We start from the raw sequence: 21,253 nt of genomic DNA on the forward strand, positions 1-21,253 counted from the left end.
GGAACGGCGCCCGGGGGCTCATTTTAATTTCCCGACGAAGGGACGAGGACGACGGTCGATGGGAGCTGCTGAAAATTACGGGTACCAAACTATTCCAGCCCCCCGGAACAAGATGGAGGCTCCTGTTTACTCAAAAAAAAAAAGATGGAAGCTCCTGGGTGGATGCGATCTGTTTCCGGTGCCAGAGAACCAAATGCGTGCGCGTAGGAAGGTGCGCGCGCCCCCCGCAAGTGATGCTCTTCCCTCTGTGGTTGAAGGAAGAAACCGCAAGATGCCTGTTCAGCCAGGCTACGAAGTGTCGCACTCACACACACCTTGGAGTGGATCAAGGATCAGCCATCTTTCCAGCCAGATGTTGCAAGGGGAACCAATCCCTTCTGCGTCGTTGCCACAGGATCCAATGGACCTTGAGATCCGTGACAGGCTAAGTAATACGAAAAGAAAATGCCTATGGAATTTCTTAACGAAGTAGCCGCCCGGCCCAGCCGATGCACTGCCGAGCTGGTGGTGCGGACTTGACCGGAGGCGATCCGTGTGGCGTGCGTGCCTATTATAATTTTCTTTTCGTTGAGCTAGATCGTGGTGTTTTAGGCACGGGAATGATGCTTTGGTTGCTTGCCCGGTTGCCCCTGGCCACGAGAAGTGCATGAATGATGAATACGGAGATCGGGTATTGGATGCCGCACGCATGCGATTTTGAGCTGGAAGAAGATTATAGTGGAGAGGCTCTAGCCTTTTAGGTCAACTAGTCTGGCTCGTTGCGCACTAAACTCTGAGCAGACGTGGTTTTCGGCGAAGACATTTCGAGCGGTAGTTCATCATACAAATCCTTTTTTTTCCTTCGAAGAGTTGCAAGATGATGCGTCATGCGTGCATTATTATTATTGGGGAGGGGGGATCAAGTGTGCACTACTGCGTACAGTATATGAGTTTAAATAATAGTGGAGAGGCCACATGTGCAACGGGCCGGATGCTGCTCCTTTCTTTCTTGTTGTTATGGGTCTAAGATATGATGGATGATAGAGGATGTGATGGGCTTCTCCAAATATGAAGTAGCAATGCGGCCCATTCCACCGATCCTTGTGCGATATGGGCCAAGAAATGGAATCGCGGACCTTTCGATTGATAATTTCCTCCGAACAACTGGAAAAAAAAAATCAGGATCAGCCCTTTGATCCTAACGAATATTCTGATCGTAACTGGTGGAGTGTGACTGAAGAAAGGAACAAAGAACTCGAAAAGAAGCTGACCTGGACAAGTGGCGGCAAACCAGCATCGTAGAAAACGGCACCGTCGATCGTTCCGGAGCCACCTGCTGCTGGACTTGAAAGTGTAGCTTATCCCTTAAGCCTTAAACTTTTTTTTGCTGCCATGCTTTTGTATCATATCACTGTAATCAGAATCTTCGATCCTGCAAGTCAGGCTATGCACGCACCCACACCTTGACAGTTGACACATATGTCCATATTTCCATAAAAAAACAAGTGTCCCTAGGCCTTTTCCTCTACTACTAGTGGAGTACTTTGCAAGGCTAATGACTTGGTTTAAGCAAATCATCACTCATCAGCCGCCAAGAAGCCGTTTGGAACTTTGGATCGCTTATCCACCTTTTGGTAACCAGGTGAGGTCAAACTTGCGACACGTGAAGCCCACGATCTTGATCTCCCCGCGGCAGGCTAGGTAGCATTGAAAAGTGAGTTTTTTTTACATCATTTTGTTCTACCCTTACCAAATGTCTATATTTGCTCTCCCCTTGTTATTGCTGAAGTCTGAAGATCAAAACACGCCCCACCCAAATTTCCCATGAAAAAGAAAATTTGAGGATGTGGGGTGGCTGGGTGGGGGTAAGGATGAAAACGGACGGAAAAAATCCCGTCCCGTCCCGCCCGTATTTCTATATTTATTCCGTCCGTTTCCGTATTTACGAAAAAAATACGGAAATGAGACGGGAAGCGGGAGAGGGTGTATCCCGCCCGTATTTGCGGGATCCCGTTTTTAGCCGGGATAATCCCGTATTTTCCCCTATTTATAAAATCCGAAAAAAAATAAATAGGCACACCATATATCCTCTTATGTTTCTCAACATCAATACATATATTTCACGCTTTAATCATAGGAAACAAGAAATATTGATCATATTTTTGAAAAATAGCTTGTGTAAAGAAGTGTCTTGTGTTATATTCATGCAAAATGAGTGGTGATTAAATCATAATGTATTCCGGTAGATTTTTCGGTTCCCTCCCGTTTCCGTAACCGTTATATCCCGTTTCCGCTCCCGTACCCGGCTATTCCGCTCTCGCTCCTGTTTTCCGTAATAAAAAACGAAAACGGAAATGGTTGAGGGATTTTTCCGCCCGTTCTCGTCCGTTTTCATCCTAGGTGGGGGTATCGGCTGGGCGGGCAGGTGGCAGTTTGCACCGTGCCACGCCGCACTCGGGGTCTAGGGGCAGGAGCTCCAATCTGTGGGCCCCACACAGATCACGCCGGCGCGCGCTGGGCTGTGGCCGCCCTCCCGCGACGCCACCTTTGCGTGCTCGGGGATAAAGCGGACGATCTCGTCTCGTCTGTGCTCGCGTCCACCCCTGCGGCGCCGTACGCCGGAGTGCCTCCACCGGCGCCGGCGCCGACGCCTCGACGGCGCCGACCGAGTTGCCACCAAATAACGGCAGCACCACGCTCCGTCCTGTCCACGTAATCGTATACACGTCGACTGCCGCACTCTCGTGCCCCTGTAATGCTAAATTCGATTCAGATTAGATAAAAGCATCTGGCGTGCGATCTGGCAGATATTTTACTCCCAACTCCCAAGACGACCTAATTGCAGTATTTAATGCGCAATTAACAAACCTAATTGCGTCCGCTTCATGCCTGGACCTGTTGGCCGGCTCCAGCTGTGCCTTTGTGGGCCCAGGCAGGATCTGTAGATGCCCCTGATCCGCAAGGGCATTCCGGGCATTCGCCGCGCCACCTGCATCGTTCTAGCGATCTCCTCCGCGGCTCCTCCGCCTCTCCCTTCCCCTTTCTTTTCTTTCTCATCGACTCGAGTCGCTCGAGACAAAAGAAAAAAAAAAAACCGCCGCCTCCTCTCTGCCTTGTGAGCTGGCTGCTGCGTGCTAGCCCAGTCCTTGCTCTTCCCTCTCGTGCGACGCGCCGAGCGAGGGGACCGGCAGCCGGAGCGCGTCCCCCTCCGTCCCGTCCCGCTCCCCCTTCGGGTCTCGCGGTGGCGGCGCCGGCGGGCGTCGCCGATCGCCGGCGGCGGCCGAGATGTTGGAGGACCAGGTTGCCTTCCTGCTGCAGAAGTACCTCGGCAACTATGTCCGGGGGCTTAACAAGGAGGCGCTGAAGATCAGCGTCTGGAGAGGTGAGCCAGGACTCCCCCGCCGCCACTTTACTTCCCTTCTCGCCCGCCCGTCGCTGCTAGTTGCGCATTGATATTGATTTGTTTTTTTAATTGGGCGTCGTGCGTGCTTAATTAGTAGTGTTAGTGCTGACAAATTGGCGAGGAACAGGGGTTTCGTGTGGTTTTGGATGTTGAGGAGTTCAGTCTGAGCGTGGGTTGATGTGCGTGCTACATTGTGGTACCCCCATTCCTGATTCTGTTCGTAGTGCGATCGGGAGTGACTGGGGGTTTTAGGCACTGACTGACACTTTTTGTTGAGCTTGATTGTTCGAAAGGCTCGTAGTTGCAATGGATGGGGGCAGCAAATAACAATCTCAGGGGTATTTTTGTGGTAGGCTAAAATTGGTTTCATGAATGTGATGAATCGCCGACTCTCCCTTGTTACACTTCGGTTCCCTCTGTCATCACAGAGCTGTTTAAGCTATGTTTGTTCCAAAGAGGTCCCACTTTCAGTGCTCAGAGTTATGAAACTAACTTGGTGATGTACTGCTGTGGTCACTTAGGTGCTGTTTGGTTCGGGGTTTTAGCCCGTAATCAGATTACAGCGTGATCTGATTCCATTAAATATGTTTGTTTAATGAAACATGTTATCGGGTCGCACGGCATCGGTTAGCATGGCTATTCAAATCTGTTTCCCCTCCCCTTCGTCTGTAAACAAATCACAGCTCTTCTCGCAAACGAAACAAGTGGCAGCAGCCGTGCGCTGCTCTTCTTCATCCCTGAGCCAGGAGCTGCCTGCTTGCCTTTGAGTGCTCTGCTGGCCGTAATGCGGTTTGTCGCACAAGTCCCATCGATCGCCATGGGGTCGCAGAGCTGCTACTGTTTTGATTGCGCATGCCTTGGCTCAGTTCGGCGCCCAGACTCATCGCTCTCCGAATCCTATCACCATGGAGCTCACAAAAGGCTGCAGTGGGTCTAATTGCTGGCATAGCAAAGCTCGCAGAGGACTCCGTCCTCTATTAATGGCACATATAAGCTCCCAGGTGCTCATTTGAGAGCAGTTGAATTCGATTTGCTAACTGGGACTTGATTTGGCAACAAAAGCTCGAATTAAGCTCGATTTAATGGCGAAGATACCTGACCGTGATTGGAGATAGGGATCACTTCCTTGGCGTGCCTGAGGTTCAAGGCCCCAAGGGGATTGATTCTTTGACTGGAGTAACCAACCTTTTCTGTGCATTAAACTGACAGGCCTTGCATGCTTCCAAATTCCAATCAGTCAGTCCGGTCCAAGCTGTTCCTCTCTTTTCTTTTCTGTTACCGTTACAATACTTTCAAACCAAACAAAGAATGTAACCTGTTATTCCGGAGCTGTTACCACCGTGACATCATTAAGTTTCCATTTACATTACCATTTCTCCAACCAAACAGCACCCCAACCAAACAGCACCTTGCGTGGTGGAGCTGCTGGCTGTTTCTAAGTATTTGTGCCAGCAATCTTAGTGTTGAGATGTCTACCAGTCACTAAGCATGCCTTCAAGCAACACAGTGTCTTGTGGAACAGTCCTACAAATTTGTCGGTGCAAGGGCTAGTGAGAGCTTTGTGTGAATTGTTCACTCTTCTAGCTTCAGATTACAGAATTATGAAGGCACTCTGCTGGGGAGGGGGATGCGCAGTGGATTATTTAGATCCCTTACTGTGAGGATTGCTGTTATTGAGATGCTATCATATTTGAAACCGACTAATATAAAACTGGAGATGCAAGTGAGCAAGTGGTACATCCTCATGTATAGATTGTTCACGCAAAGTAACTGTAAGTGGAATATGTAACTGATGTTCCTGAATGGCTGATTCTGTACTCACTGAACTTGTTAAATATGCTAACATTTAGTCAAGGGTCAGACCTGAACTAGTTTGAGCTCAGAATCCTTCAATGAGCTTAACTCATAATCCACTTGACACGGACATCTGAAATGCTCTGTTTTTTCACAGCAGAGTTATGCTTAGGGTTGCAACTGTAAGAGCTTTATGAATGGAATGAGGAGAGCATGCAAGATGAATTATGCGCGTCGTGTGGAACAATTATTTTCGTCAAAAGTAATACCCTAGCAGATACCTGTGCCCTGCATATAAGAACACAATATATTTGGACAGCATTGTTTGCTGATTTTTTTTTTGAAAAAAGGTACCCTTGTGTCCACCCACAGTGATAAGCTGATCATCTGAACATGCTGATTGTCTGGACCGTGCTTGAAAATGGAGCATGCAAAGATACACATCTCTCCTGCACATTCTCGAAAAAAATTGTCTAAATCGGGGCATAATCTATGTCCTGATTTCTTATAAGAGCTTTTCAACCTCATGTTAGGAACTGATGATAAGGAGTCCACAGGATAAAATGAGAGTTGAATTTTCATTTGTAGTCGCGGTTGCTTACATGATAAATCTGTATTCTCTGTGATGTTTTTCCTTTTGGGCTGGGGGCATTCATTTATCTGCCAGGTAGGCAGGTACACAACTTCCCAGCCATACTTGAGAAAAAATAAATACAGCAATGGTTGGCACTTGGCAACGATATTTTCAATTGATATTTTGCAGGAATTTTCATAGCAGGTGATTGCATAAGGGGTGTATTTTTGGGCCTGATTTTTTTTGTCAGAGATCTATATTAGTTGTTGACATGTTAGTTAACATTGGATTTGGAAATCAAGGTGGCATTTGTCTTCGACATTTGATGAGAACATTACTTGAATTTATTGAGCTTGTAATGAAGACTGTGTCATGAGAAGTGTATGGGACGATAATAGGTATCAGATGCCCTTTTGTGTTAGTGACCACAGGATGTGAGTAATATTGCATCATGGATAGATGGACAGGGAACTGAGCTGGCTGGCAGAACAGTTCTGGATATTTGATGCAATTAGGCAACTGGCAGTGGCTTCATGATGATATCAAAATACAATGTGTGGTCCATAGTACTATGTTAGCTATAGCTTGAAGATACCCACATCCGTTTGTGCTCATGCACAATGACACACATTTTTCTTGCCCCGTCTATGGACCATATTTTCATTTTTGATACCGTTAGCATCTTCTGTTACCTAATGATGCTATCTTTTCTGCTCACTAATCCAGGTGATGTAGAGCTCACGAACATGCAACTGAAGCCAGAAGCACTCAATTCTTTGAAGTTGCCTGTTAGAGTCAAAGCCGGTTTCCTTGGTTCAGTGAAGCTCAAGGTTTGTAGTAATTTCATTGATTAGTACAAATGCAGCACTAGTTTGCTGTATTTGTGATTTTATGATTCTTTGTAATAAGGAGGAATGGGATAAAGGAGGTTCATGTCAATGATTGTTAGGTTCCATGGAGCAGGCTCGGACAAGAGCCAGTTTTGGTTTATCTTGATCGGATTTTTATACTAGCTGAGCCAGCAACACAAGTGGAAGGTTGCAGCGAGGATGCTGTCCAGGAAGCAAAAAGAAGTAGAGTTAGGGTAATAAACTTCTGATGGTAGCTAAGTGATTTTGCAATCTATGTCACATTCATGCAAGTACTGATTTGTTTGTTATTTGCACAGGAAATGGAGATAAAATTGTTGGAGCGCCAGCAGCAACTGAAATCTGAACTAGTATGTGCCAGTACCTAGTTCTGTACTATTGTCTTATGACCATGGACTGCTAATGTTTGGGATAGTCATGCTCCCCTACATTTTTTACCTGCTGTTGTGTGGTTTGAAGCTGACCATCTTAGATACTTTGTTTATTTCTTATTGCAATTTTCTCTCTTTGAAGAATTCGTCATGGCTTGGATCTTTCATTAGCACTGTAATAGGAAATATCAAGTTATCTATCGGCAATATTCATATAAGATATGAAGATGTAGAGAGGTAATGCAATTCTGTTTGGTGTATTTATCTTTCATGATATATATATATATATATATATATATATTAAAATGCCATAACTTTCCTGTAGCAATCCAGGCCACCCTTTCGCAGCAGGTGTGGTACTTTCAAAGCTTTCGGCAGTTACTGTGGATGACCTTGGAAAGGAGACTTTTGCTACTGGTGGGGATTTGGACCGAGTAAAAAAGGTACATCGTTCCTAAGTTCTACATTTTGTTTCCATGATTAGTCTGATATTATTTCATGTCTACTAAGAACATCTGGTAGTTCAGTTTTGTTTTTTCTATCCATGGGTAATCCTTTTTTCAAGAGAAAAGTGAGTACATGAGCAAATGCCTGTGATATTTCTTTGACATATCTATCTTCCATCACTAAAAAATGGTGTCTATCTTCCAGCTTTTTAAGTTTTTGCATAGAAGAATATAGTTTCCAAAGCAGTGGCGGAGCGTGAAGAAAAACTAGGGGGGGGGGGCAATTCATAGCGCCAACACAGACACCTATACAGAAAATTTTTTACAGTATAAACAAGTGCAACTAGCATCCAGCCAGAGAGAATCATTAATCAGGAGTGGCGTGCAGCTGTTGCTATGCTGCATGCGGTCATGCATATGTGCAGCAAGAGTTCAGGAGGAGGAGACAGACATGCAAAATTTCACCAAGCAAGGGGGGGGGGGGGCGGAGCCCAGTTTGGCCTCCACTAGGCTCCGCCCCTGTTCCAAAGTAACAACAACTATGGTTCACTTTCCAGTTTTCTAATTTTGGTGTTAAACTTGTTTGCACAAAGGTTACTGCACCTTGCAATAAATTGTGTTCCCTTCAATAGTGAATACATTCTTTTGAATTTGGGAGCATTTGGCATATTTATCTTGCATATTTTTTCAGCTTGGCTTTTCTTTCCCTTTCCATCATCTCCCATAACTTCTTTTCCTTTGGTAACTTACTAGTGAATGTTTCTGCAGTCTGTTGAACTCGAGAGTCTGGCGATGTATTTCAACTCCGATAGCAGTCCTTGGACTGTGGATAAGCCCTGGGAAGATTTACTGCCATCGGAATGGAGTCAGGTACCTTCCAGTTGTGTTCATTCGCAAATAAAGACTCTGGCCTTGGGGGTATAAATCTGCGTAGAGACAGTCGTCCTCTCCCTCTCCCCACTTTTTTTTTTTTTTTGCAATATCTTCCAGAACAGCCGCATGGTGGATTGATCGGTAAGCATGGTGCTAGAGTGAGGTTTTAGTGGGAGGTTGTCTATTCTTCCATTGTTTGCATCCAGTTACCTGAAAAACATTTGTTGTTTTATAAAATGTATTTCAGATTTTTGATTTCCCGGAGCAGGGTGGTTCCGGATCTGCTTCAAAAAAGCACACTTACATTTTACAACCTGTATCTGGCAAAGCAAAATATACAAAAATACAACTTACTGAGGCAAAGAAAACAGGACAGGCATTGCAAAATGCTGCTGTTGATTTGGATGATGTTACTCTTTCATTATCAAAGGTTTGTACTCTTCTCTTCTCTCTTCCAGTTTTATCCAAATCACTGTGAACAGTAGTACCTTTTTCCTCAAACCAGGATGGCTACAGGGACATCTTGAAGATGGCTGATAATTTCTCGTCTTTTAACCAACGGCTGCGATATGCTCATCTCCGACCTTCTTTACCAGTAAAATCAGATCCACGAGCATGGTGGAAGTATTCATACAAGGTGGTGACTCAGGAAATAAAGAAATCAAGGTATATTATGCATATTCTTCTTCGACCTCCAATTCATTCATGGATTCCATGGTTTTTTTACTATCATGAATCTATTTCCATTCGCCAGATGTGATGAACCTTGTTCATCAATGGGGTAACCAGTAAAAGCACTGCTGGGAGGATAACCTGATGGAGTTCTTAGAATGGGAGATTGGGTAACTTGACACTTAAGGCAATAATATCTGGAATTAAGGAAATAAACCAATGTAATCTTATATCTAACAACAGCCAAATGGTAAAGCCTCAGCTCTATGGGTATTGTTTGAACAGTAACTGCGCATGAACACTGCACTTGTCCTAAAAGGCCACGGTGCTTCTCCCCCACCACATGTGCCCTAACGTTCTGCATATGACAGAATAAGTGTTCACTTAGTTTCTGGTTATGTTATCCTCCTGCGTAGCTCGGGCTACCTATATACCAGAGGAGTGGTTATTGTGTTTTGCTTTACTTCACAGCAAGTCCAATGCACATCACAGTATTTGTTTTTAATCATGCGGCAGGTTATTCACTTGTATTTTTTCTTTGTTTTTTTTGGGGGGGGGGGGCGTTAGTTTATATTTGTAGTATTGCACCATATGTGATATGTCTGCTACTTTTATGTAAGAACAAGTGACTCAAGGAGCTGATAATCCTGGCAATTGATTTGATGCTGTACTTCTTATCATTACTTTATGCTAGGATAGGTGTTCAAGTAGTATCACTAATATTTTGTTTGACATTGTTTTCTTTACTTTATTATCATTTATTTCTTATCATTTCATGTGCTTTTATGTCAATGCGATTCTTTTGCAGTGATATATCTATCTTATGTATGCAGTGGTAGTCTAACTTGGGAGCAATTGTTGAGAAATGCACGGCTTCGGAAGGCATATGTATCTTTATATGCATCCCTCTTGAAATCTGACATGAGCCGACTGGTTGTTGATGACCATGAGGAGATTAAGAGGATGGACCGTGAACTTGATATGGAGGTTATTCTACAATGGAGGTAACATGCTTTTGTTTGTCCTGAATACATCCTCCATGAGGATTATCCTGTGAATCCTGGCTGCAAATATTAAGTGAAAAAAGTTGGTAGAATGATGCATGATCTGTGCCAGAGGTTCCTAACAAGAGTGTAATGTAGAATTTAGGGTGGTTGCCTGAAAGTTTTGCCTTCACAGTTTTGTCCCTGGTGATCATTGATTAATCCACAAAAGAAGTTCACCTTACTGCACTGTTTTCTCCCCACTTCCTTATATTCTCTTAGTTGCTCAGCTACCCTCTTACCAGTAAAGACCAGTGAATGAGCACTATACTGTTGTTGCCCCAGCCTTCCTGTCACTGCCTGGGTAAGACCAGTGAATGCATGCAATACTGACATTGGCGCCCAGCCTTTTGACACTCCTGTAAATTGCATGCTACAACGAATACATGACCTGATGTAAACTGCATGTTTCCAGAGCATGTTACCATGCATACCATCTGCACTGTTGTCTCTTCTCATAATTATTTCCACTCAATGAAACATTATGTTACATATGTGCTTATACCATATCATGTATCCCATTGCTGATTGTAGATTCCTCTATTCAATTACTTTTAATCTCTTGTTTGTGTAGGATGTTGGCTCACAAGTTTGTAGAACAGTCAGCAGAGACGCATCAGTATGCTCAACAAAATAAAAAGCAATCCTGGTGGTCATTTGGATGGTTGATTTCTGGGCCAGACAATCTTATTGTTTCTGAACTGTTAAATATGTGGCAATTAATCAGTGCTCTTCATACAGGACTGGCTGTTCAAAGGACGAGGAAGATTTAAAGAGTTCTACTGATGAAGATTGGGAAAGATTAAATCGGATCATTGGATACAAAGAAAACAATGAGTATATCCCTGATCAGCAGGATATGAAACTGATGCAATTTGATTTTGAAATACGTATGAAGCATAATGCATCAAAGCTGACCATTGATGATTCGGAGTGCCTAGCAGATCTCTCATGTCAAGATTTCTTCTGTAACTTGAAAATGTATCCGGAGGCAAAAATATTTGATCTGAAGCTTGGTTCCTACAGGCTATTATCTCCATACGGCCTGCTTGCTGAGGTTTCTGTCTGAGTCTTCAGTTTGCCTAATACGTATTCATAGTAAATTATGGTAGTCACTCAAATGATTCCATATTCTGTACATACCAGAGTGCAAATGCTGTTGACTCTTTTGTTGGTATCTTCTCCTACAAACCATTTGATGAGCAACTGGACTGGAGTTTGACAGCTAAAGCTTCTCCTTGTTATATAACTGTAAGTTATTCTCATCGTACCTTTGTCTGTATGCATTTATTCTACTCTTTGATGATTTGAATTTGTGTTCTGATAGTATTTAAAAGATTCAATCGATCAAATCGTTGGCTTCTTCAAGAGTAGCCCTACCATTAGCCAGAACCTGGCACTAGAAACTGCTGCTGCTGTACAGGTATCTATCTACAAGTAAATTGATTTGAAGAAATATTGTTTCATGGGATCAGATGATTGATTGATTGATTGATCATTCTGTGTTGCTTTGTGAAGATGACATTAGATGAAGTGAAACGGACCGCTCAACAGCAAATGACCCGGGTGCTTAAAGATCAGTCCAGGTTAGTATAATTTTTTCACCATTTTGATACACCGAGAACTAAAGAAATATATTGACATGGATAAAAAAGAGAATATAAAAACAATCTTTTAGGAGTTGTGGGTTCAATAAGATTTCAGTGCCTTTCATGAAGCAACCTGTGCATTATTAGCTTCCTACCAGTAAATGTTGCTATGGAAAAAAGAACTGATATAGCAACCATAGTTTTGTACTCAGTAACTACAGTAAGGGGAGTAAATATTTCAATAGCATTTCAACCTCAAAAAGGGAATTTGAAAAATGGGATTGCGGTTTTACGTAAAAATAAGGATTTTTGTCACTTTGTCTATACCATGAAATTATGCTGACGTTATTGCTTTCGGTTCATATTTAAATTACTCTACATCATTGCTTTCCTTTACTCCTTCGCTTCTATTCTAAAGTCACATTAAAGAACTTAGTTATATTTTCTTTTGTCAATCCCTTCTTCGATGCTGACTAGTCTATTACATAACCCTATCAGGTTTTCCCTGAACATGGATATTGCTGCTCCTAAAATTACTGTCCCTACCAAGTTCCGACCAGATGATGTACATGAGACTAAGCTTTTGCTTGACCTTGGAAATTTAGTTCTTCGGACAGAGGTGGTGTACGCTATTTGCAAGTATGATTTTGTTGTCTTAAGTAGTTGGTTTTGATTGCTACTAATGTCATTTGTTGCTTCAGGAAATATGGGATTCCTATTCTTCAGAAGAGCAGGATATATATCTAAACTTCAATTTGGTGCTTAGTGATGTATCTGCATTTATGGTGGATGGTGATTACCATTGGAATGAAACATCTGATGGAATCAACTTGTTGCCAGTGATTGACAAGTGTGGGATTGCTTTGAAGCTTCAGCAGGTAAAACAGTACTCCACCTACTCCTCCCCACACAAAGTAATTGAAAATAAAAGGAGGGAAATTAAATAGTTTCAACATGATATGGGTCGCTGCTCCTTCTGTTGCACAGATCCAGTTGGAAAGTCCTGTGTATCCTTCCACAAGAATGGCGATACGGGTTCCTTCCTTGGGATTTCATTTCTCTCCAGCACGCTATCATCGTTTGATGGAAATTTTAAAGATTTTTCAAGATAGTGATAGTGAGAATAGCACTTCAGATCTTGAACACTTGTGGGATCAGGCTGACTTTGAAGGATGGTCGTCTCTTCTCACATGGAAGGTTTGCATTCTTTGTAATGTACTCACTAATGATCCATCATTTAAGTATTATGTTCATATTTTTATTTTTTCCTTGATATGTTTTTAGGGTGTTGGAAACCGGGAAGCTGCTTGGCAACGCAGATACTTGCGTTTAGTGGGCCCGTTTCTCTATGTATTTGAAAATTCAACGTCTACAACGTACAAGCAATGGCTCAGGTTATGAACTTTCTTATATAGTTCTGAATTCTAAGTAATTGTCAAGTTTGGAGTTTATTGTGTCTGCATGCATGTGAACACTACCCCTCAATTTATCGTTTTACCTTAGCAAAAATTACTCGAATTTCCAACATATGAAACTTTGAATACTTGTCAATATTTTCATCACGAGCCCTTGCTTCAGCAATCGTAGAAACTCGAGCTTTTTTTTTATCATCTTTTGTACCTCGGTACTTTTACAGGTGTTTTTATAATCTAAGTTTCTCTACATGGTGATTCGTATTTCTGATAGACTGATACCAAGGCCATCAGATATTTTGCATTGCTTAATCCCTTCAATGTTTCAATAGCAACATACAACAACAACAACAACATAGCCTTTTGTCCCAAGCGAGTTGGGGTAGGCTAGAGATGAAACCCAAAAGACACAAAGGTCATGGTTCAGGCACGTTGATAGCTAGTCTCCAAGCGCTCCTATCCTCAGATATATCCCAATCTTTAAGGTCTCTCTTAACCGACTCGTCCCAAGTCAGTTTAGGTCTACCTCTACCCTTCTTTACCTTATCAACATGCTTTAGCACCTCACTACGCACCGGCGCCTCCGGAGGCCTCCGTTGGATATGTCTAAACCATCTCAACCGATGTTCCGATGTTGGGTAAGTTTTTCCTCAATTGGTGCCACCCCTACCCTTCCCGAATAGCTTCGTTCCGGACTCTATCCCTCCTTGTGTGCCCGCAAAACCACCGTAACATCCTCATATATGCTACACTCAGTTGCTGGACATGTCGTCTTTTTGTAGGCTAACATTCAGCATCGTATAACATCGCCGGGCGAATCGCTGTCCTATAGAACTTATCTTTTAGCTTTTGTGGCACCCTCCTGTCACAGAGGACACCAGAAGCTTGACGCCATTTCAACCAGCCAGCTGAGATTCTATGCCTAACATCTTCATCAATGTCGTCATCTTTTTGTAGCATCGAACCTAAATATCGAAAAATGTCCTTATGGGCCACCACTTGCCCATCGAGACTAACGTCACCACGCTCATGCCTAGATGCGCTGAAATCGCACATCATGCACCTTTTGACTCTAACGTGCGTCTCCACAGCTCTAACTTCCTATTTACCTCTGCTCTACTCTCGTCCACTAGCATCACATCATCAGCAAAGAGCATACACCAAGGGATATCACCTTGTATGTCCTCATCCATCACCAAAGCAAATAAATAAGGGCTCAATGCCGACCCCTGATGTAGGCCTATGTTAATAGAAAAGTTAGTGGTGTCGCCACCACATGTCCGGACAAACGTCATCACATTCTTGTACATATTCTTGATGAGGGTAATGTACTTAGTTGGGACTTTGTGCTTTTCCAAGGCCCACCACATGACATTTCTCGGTATTTTGTCATATGCCTTCTCGAGGTCAATAAAGACCATGTGCAAGTCATTCTTCTGCTCCCTATATCTCTCCATCAATTGTTGTATTAGGAAAACCGCCTCCATAGTCGACCTTCCAGGCATGAACCCAAACTGGTTTTGGGTCACACTTGTCACTCTTCTTAGGCGGTGCTCGATAACCCTCTCCCAGAGCTTTATCGTATGGCTCATCAGTTTAATCCCACGGTAGTTAGTACAACTCTGAACATCTCCCTTGTTTTTGAAGATCGGTACTAATATACTTCTTCTCCATTCTTCAGGCATCTTGTTTGATCGAAAAATAAGGTTAAAAAGTTTAGTTAACCATACTATCGCTCTGTCACCTAGGCATCTCCATACCTCAATGGGGATACCATCAGGGCCCATCGCTTTACCGCCCTTCATCCTCTTCAAAGCCTCTCCGATCTCTGCCACCTGAAATCTCCTCACAAAACGTTTGTTGGTATCGTCAAAAGAGTCATCTAGCTCAAAGGTAGTGCTCTCATTCTCCCCATTAAACAGCTTGTCGAAGTACTCTCGCCATCTGGCCTTGATCTCGTCATCCTTCACTAGAAGTCGATCCGTCCCATCCTTGATGCATTTGATTTGGTTGATGTCCCGTGTCTTCCGCTCGCGGATCCTAGCCATCCTATAAATGTTCTTCTCCCCTTCCTTCGTGCCTAGTCGCTGATACAGGTCATCGTACGCCTTACCCTTTGCTACACTCACAGCTCGCTTTGCAGCCCTTTTCGCTAATTTATAGCCCTTGATGTTGGCTGCACTCTTGTCAAGGTGGAGGCGCTTGAAACATTCCTTCTTCTCCTTAATAGCCCTTTGCACCTCGTCATTCCACCACCAGGTGTCTTTCCCCTCCTGTTTGCCTCTCCTACTCACGCCAAGCACCTCTGAGGCCACCTTCCGGACACATGTCGCCATCTTTAGCCTCATGTCGTCAGCATCTTCTCCTTCCCAAGGCCCCTCAATAACAACATATAATACTTAAATCTATGTCTGGTAGACATGATGTCATGTGACTATGGCCTTGTTTGGTTTATTCCTAGAATGAGCTAGAACGCACTTTGACCAATAATTAGGGGTGTCAAATAAAGGTAATTTACAAAACCAATTCTAGAACCCCTGCTCTAGGAACCCTGAAGAATCTAATGAGGCCTTTGACCACGTGATTAGAGAATGGTTACTGTAGCATTACTATAGTCGATCATTAATTAATTACCGTCATTAGATTCGTCGCGAAAAATTACACCCATCTCTGAAGAGGTTTTGCAAATAGACTTCATTTAGTACTTCATGCAGCACCTAGAAGACGCATTCTAGGACGCATTCTAGAAAACCAAACGGTTTCTATTCATCTTTTTTATGTGCCTGCATACTTGTTTTTAACTGTTTGTGTTGAGTTGCAGTTTACGTGGGAAACAAGTTCATCAGGTCCCTACTCAGCTTACAAATGGTGTGCCTAACATCCTGGCACTGCACGATTCTGGCCAAGTTAATCCTAAGGAATGGTCAAGTAGCACAGTTCATTATCCACTTCATAAGTGTTATTCTGCTTCAATCCTCTTGCATAAATTATTATCTTAATAAAGTTTTTTCTCTTACAGATCGTGGAGGACACTGGTGCTTTAATATTGTTGTTTGATAATGAGGAAGGACGAAAGATATGGCAGAGCCGCTTGCAGGGTGCTATATACCGTGCATCGGTACTCCTTGCTCTTTTCGTCAATTCTTCATTACATTAATCTTTTGTTGGCATCCTTGTAATTATTAGCCTGCTTGCAGGGTTCTGCTGCAGTCTTGAGCTTTCCTGAAGTTGCTCTCCCATCAGAGACGAACTCATTCAAAGGCAACTTTACGGATATTGTTGACACAGAGAAATTATTTGTTGCTGGCATTCTTGATGAGCTAAAGATATGCTTTTCATGTGGCTATGAGGTATTTCTTTCATAACTAATATTCTTTGTAATCTGGATTTAATGTTAATAATGTAACCCATGCTTCTGTAGAGTAACCACAAATTAAAAAAAATTCTTCTAGCTAAGGAGAGCAGCCTGTTTGAATTTCGGGCAGTTGGTGGCCAGGTATCGATCTCTTCATCTGTTTTCCACTTTTGCTCCTTGCTTTGCAATTTATTTATATATATATATATATATATGATTTCTTTGGGAACAAACAGGTTGAACTTTCAATTAAAGGTGGCAATCTACTGATAGGAACTATTTTGGGGTCACTAGAAATCGAAGACCAGTATTACTACCCAGGAAGTCCAGTGCCAAGGTTCTTGGCAAGATCTTTTATCAATAGCATGCAAACCCAAGAAGTCCCCTCACCTAGTCGAAAGAACAGTGCAGGACCTAAAGGCACTCCATTAAAGAAAACTGACAGTGAGGAAAACTTTTTTGAGGCATCAGATGATTTTGATGAATTTGAAACACCTATGCTTCAAGAGAGGACTATATCAGATTATTTTAGTACCCAGAATTTCTTGCCTACTAGTCTTCCTTCCCTACAGCCTCCGACATTTAACCGAATACCTGGTTTGATACCAGACAGTGAACTTCAAACTGTTGGATTCACTTTGGATGGTAATGATACTTTCGATAGTTTTGTGAAAGCTCAGATAGTGATTTATGATCAGCATTCTCCCCAGTACAACAACTTGGACAACAGGGTAAATATCTCAAATCTTCTCATGTTATATACTTATACTTATGTTTTTGTATAGAATGACCTGTTCCTCTTAGCGTCTTGATCATGCTTAGGCTTTTTGTATCAATGTAGCTATTCCCTGTGTTACCGGGACACGCGCGTCCAAAATTTTTTTGGCGCGTCGATGTGTATCCGTGCGTCGATTCGCGTCGGACGCGATGCGACGCGTACCAGACACGCCGCAGCCGTGTCTGGGCAGCTGCGCTCGTCGTCCGCCCATCCGCCGTCCACCCGTCGTCCGCCAGGAGCTCTGCAGCTGCGCTCGCCGTTCGCCCGGCGCCCGCCGAGCCGCCGCCGCCTGCCCACCCGCAGGCCGCCGACTGCCCGTGGCAGCCTCCCCGCTCGGCTGCTTGCCCCGCCGTCGCCGCGGATCCACTTGCCCCTCCGCGCCGCGCTAGATCCACAACCCCGCCGGCCGAGAGAGGCGGAGCTAGGTGGCTGCGTCGGGCGGTGGTGGGGTGGGGGCTCGGGTGCTTGGCCCTATGCCCTGCCTGCGCTACAAGGATGACGGGAGTTGGGGGCGGTTGGGCGGAGAAGAATGGGGATGGTCGGATGGATGGAAGGAGCTAGAGTAGTCTGCTCTGGGGTGGGCTAACGGGCTCTATTGGGCTTCTTTTGGCCTGTGTTGCTGCGATACGTATATTCGGGGATCTGGACGGTGTAGATAAAGGTGGGATGGGATGGTGGGCTGGGCCTTTTGGGCCTTTTGTCTAACTTTCAGTCCAGTCCCTGCATATTTATTTATAAAATTTAAAAATAAAAAAGATATTAGACGAATCCCAGACGAATCTCCGAATCCTGTTTTTTAGGATTTGCCGAATCGGACACCCGCACCCGAGTCGGATTCCGACACCTGCACCCGTGTCCATTTAACACAGGCTATTCCTCCTACCACCTTGATCATGTGTGATATTTCATACTTTGCTCCATTTTACCAGGTAGTTGTCAGCATTGCTACTTTGACCTTCTTTTGCCATCGGCCAACTGTTATTGCAATCATGGAATTTATGAATTCCATCAACCTTACAAACGGGCCTGATACTGATAAAGATAAAGATACATATCATGGTATTGTAGAGGATGGTACAATTGAGGAATCTAAGTCTGATGCGGGACCAGAGCCAGACATAAAAGGGTTACTGGCTAAAGGTAAAAGCAGAATAGTTTTTCATCTTACGTCCAACATGGCAGAGGCACAGATATTACTGATGAATGAAAATGGTGATCGGCTTGCTACTTTATCACAAAATAACCTCTCAACTGATATAAAGGTAATGTGACCATCTCTAATCTTCGTCATAGATTTTTGTTTGGATTTTTTAAGCATGCTAGGTTCTTGACTATCTGTGGTGTTACTCAAGGTGTTCACATCGTCATTCAGCATAAAGGCTGCACTTGGAAACCTTAAAATAAGTGATGATAGTCTTCGTAGCAGTCACCCTTACTTTTGGGTTTGTGACATGCGAAATCCTGGAGGACGTTCATTTGTGGAGGTATTCGATTTTAATTTATTTAACTTTCTTGTTATAGCTGTAACTTATTATGCTTTAAATTATTTTTTCTAGAAAATAATCTTTTTATGAATCGCAGAAGAATAATCAATTTTCAAAATCATGGTGCAGATTGACTTTAGTTCATACAATGTTGGTGATGAAGATTATTGTGGTTATGACTATAGCCTTTTAGGGCAGCTTTCTGAAGTTAGAATTGTCTACCTAAACCGTTTTGTTCAAGAGGTATGGTATTTAGAGCTCAATTTGTTTCTTAACCCTGCAAATAGTTTAACCTCTCTCTCTCTCTCTCCCTCTCTCTCTCTGTGTGTGTGTGTGTGTTTGTGTGTGCGTGTGTGCGCAGGTTATCAGTTATTTTATGGGACTTGTCCCCAAAAGTTCTGATGGTGTTGTAAAGCTGAAAGATGATGTGACTAACTCGGAGAAGTGGGTTAGCAAAACTGATATGGAAGGGTCACCTGCTCTCAAATTGGATGTTTCTTTCAGTAGGCCCATAATTGTTATGCCCCGCGAAACTGATAGTGCTGAGTAAGGATGCTATTGTGTATATGAACATGATTTATTCTTCTTTTTTAATACAAAGATACGCAGCTCTTTTGTGTGTTGCTGTGTTTGAGGATCACTTTGGTTTGCAGCTTTTTGGAGCTTGATGTCGTATACATAACAATCCAAAATGAATTCCAGTGGATAGGTGGTGCTAAGAATGATATGAGTGCTGTTCACTTAGACATTTTGACAGTTACAGTAAGTTCACTTCGTCAACAAGTTCTCTATTTTTAGTTGGGGATCCAAAGGGGAGATCCGTGCTGGACGTATCTATTTATTAACAAATTTATGCCATCATTAAATTTACTTGTCTCATATAGCTGATCTTGTTGTAAAATAGTAACAGGCTTCCAAGTGCAGCTTATAGTAGCCATGACTGATTGTATCTTTATTATGAGTTTTGTGTTTTGGGCTTGCAGGAATCTAAGCCAAGTTCCTGCCATGTTGAACTTTTATGATTTAGTTTCCTATTTGGATCACTGGGAAACAAAACCCTGTTTCGCACATTTTATTCCTCATCATAGTGTCTTGATACCGTGCTTAAAATTATTCTATATAACTATTAAACTTTCCTTTATAGATAAGGGACATAAATTTAGTTATTGGTATGGATATGGTGCGTGGTGAAACCATAATTCACGATGTGGAAGGTCTTTCATTTGAACTTCGTAGATCATTGCGTGATCTCAGGCATCAATTGCCAGCGGTGGAGGCAGCAATTAAGGTAGCACATTTGCTCTGAATGCATTTTTAATTGGAGGTCCCTGGTTAGATTAATTTTTCTTATAGCTCCATTGAGATGCTTGTTTCTTTTATCTACAATATCACGTAGGTGGATGTTTTGAAAGCAGCACTATCTAATCGAGAATATGAGATCATATCTGAATGTGCATTGTCTAACTTCTCCGAGACACCACGTACTGTGCCTACTCTGGATGATCCTCGATATGGCCCTTCCACTACTCCATCTCATGCATCAGTATCTTCTTCTGAAAGTATTCAGGACTTGTCCCATGATGCGGAAACATGGATATCTAATAAATTTTCTGTCACAATAAATCTGGTTGAGCTTTCACTGCATTCAGGATCAACAAGAGATTCTCGTCTGGCTAGTGTGCAGGTATTCAATTTTTGTTGAGAAAAATACTTTGGAACTTCATTGACTGCTCTGTTTGTTTTTCATAGCTTTTCCTTTCCCTTGCATGTGCTTGTCTCGTAGTCATGTTGAAAGGTTGTCTGAACTCAACTTTGTACACTAGCATGTCACTTGTGATATTATCCCTAAACCTGTGGTGAACATTTCGTTCTCTAGCTGAACCAGTATCGGTAAGTGTATTTTTACATGGAAAATGAAGTAGCCTTGTGATGGTTTTGCAAGAAAAATGTAAATTCTAATGGAAATTTCTTAGGTTTTAGTTTATTTGTACGAAACCTGGAAAAATGAGGCATGCATTTGGTATGTTTGATAAGGTTCAAGTGAGTTCACAGACTTGGTACGTGGTCATTTATATGGAGCTGCCCAATCTCAGCTATGTAATTAGTGAGCACTGTTGGAGAATAGAATTGTTGTATAATGGATGGATTGTATTAGCCTGAGCCTTGGGGCTGAATATATAGGGGTATGTCGGTACCCTGCAACTGGGGTACCCACTCCTACTGTGCCAAGACTCGCGTAGTTATCCGTAACTACGTCATAAGGAGTTGAGCAGCCGGACCCCTGGGGTCCGACTCCATCTCACCGGACCAACGGTCCCGGACCCGCTTCCCGCTCGGGGACGGGTCCGGTGTCACCACGTGTCCCAGAGGTGGAAATGCTCAGCACCTGTGGCCGCGGACCCGGACCCCCGCAGGTGGGTCCGGGACCTCCACGTGCCATCCGGACTCCCGCAGATGGGTCCGGGACCTCCACGTGCCATCCGGACTCCCGCAGATGGGTCCGGGACCTCCACGTGCCTATCCGGACCCCCGTGAGCTCTCGGCTCAGCTAGCTGCTCGGGATGGGTCCGGAGCCGCCATGTGTCACGCAGACGCGGGCTCGGGCGCAAGC

At 43.4% G+C, this 21,253-nt stretch overlaps 1 protein-coding gene across 2 annotated transcripts in view; it reads left to right on the plus strand.

Moving 5' to 3' along the window:
• The first annotated feature begins 3,012 nt into the window (after positions 1 to 3,012).
• The window catches only part of LOC120688140, a 61,116-nt gene continuing 42,875 nt past the window's right edge, over positions 3,013 to 21,253 (plus strand). For both annotated transcript variants that reach the window (XR_005680987.1, XM_039970314.1), the window contains exons 1-31: positions 3,013 to 3,361; positions 6,477 to 6,580; positions 6,700 to 6,834; positions 6,919 to 6,969; positions 7,133 to 7,227; positions 7,316 to 7,433; positions 8,205 to 8,306; positions 8,557 to 8,739; positions 8,815 to 8,975; positions 9,815 to 9,985; positions 10,599 to 10,688; positions 10,766 to 11,081; positions 11,171 to 11,275; positions 11,352 to 11,447; positions 11,543 to 11,610; positions 12,112 to 12,232; positions 12,315 to 12,491; positions 12,601 to 12,810; positions 12,898 to 13,007; positions 15,847 to 15,943; positions 16,045 to 16,143; positions 16,223 to 16,375; positions 16,447 to 16,521; positions 16,617 to 17,111; positions 18,088 to 18,420; positions 18,511 to 18,642; positions 18,772 to 18,885; positions 19,004 to 19,188; positions 19,296 to 19,404; positions 19,787 to 19,930; positions 20,039 to 20,326. Coding sequence is in view for 1 of the 2 variants with exons in the window: in XM_039970314.1 (XP_039826248.1) it covers positions 3,265 to 3,361; positions 6,477 to 6,580; positions 6,700 to 6,834; positions 6,919 to 6,969; positions 7,133 to 7,227; positions 7,316 to 7,433; positions 8,205 to 8,306; positions 8,557 to 8,739; positions 8,815 to 8,975; positions 9,815 to 9,985; positions 10,599 to 10,688; positions 10,766 to 11,081; positions 11,171 to 11,275; positions 11,352 to 11,447; positions 11,543 to 11,610; positions 12,112 to 12,232; positions 12,315 to 12,491; positions 12,601 to 12,810; positions 12,898 to 13,007; positions 15,847 to 15,943; positions 16,045 to 16,143; positions 16,223 to 16,375; positions 16,447 to 16,521; positions 16,617 to 17,111; positions 18,088 to 18,420; positions 18,511 to 18,642; positions 18,772 to 18,885; positions 19,004 to 19,188; positions 19,296 to 19,404; positions 19,787 to 19,930; positions 20,039 to 20,326 (4,734 nt within the window). In the remaining variant the exon portion in view is untranslated. The remainder of the gene's footprint in view (positions 3,362 to 6,476; positions 6,581 to 6,699; positions 6,835 to 6,918; positions 6,970 to 7,132; positions 7,228 to 7,315; positions 7,434 to 8,204; positions 8,307 to 8,556; positions 8,740 to 8,814; positions 8,976 to 9,814; positions 9,986 to 10,598; positions 10,689 to 10,765; positions 11,082 to 11,170; positions 11,276 to 11,351; positions 11,448 to 11,542; positions 11,611 to 12,111; positions 12,233 to 12,314; positions 12,492 to 12,600; positions 12,811 to 12,897; positions 13,008 to 15,846; positions 15,944 to 16,044; positions 16,144 to 16,222; positions 16,376 to 16,446; positions 16,522 to 16,616; positions 17,112 to 18,087; positions 18,421 to 18,510; positions 18,643 to 18,771; positions 18,886 to 19,003; positions 19,189 to 19,295; positions 19,405 to 19,786; positions 19,931 to 20,038; positions 20,327 to 21,253) is intronic.

This window comes from Panicum virgatum, chromosome 9N, assembly GCF_016808335.1.
Source record: "Panicum virgatum strain AP13 chromosome 9N, P.virgatum_v5, whole genome shotgun sequence".
Taxonomy (NCBI): Eukaryota; Viridiplantae; Streptophyta; class Magnoliopsida; order Poales; family Poaceae; genus Panicum; species Panicum virgatum.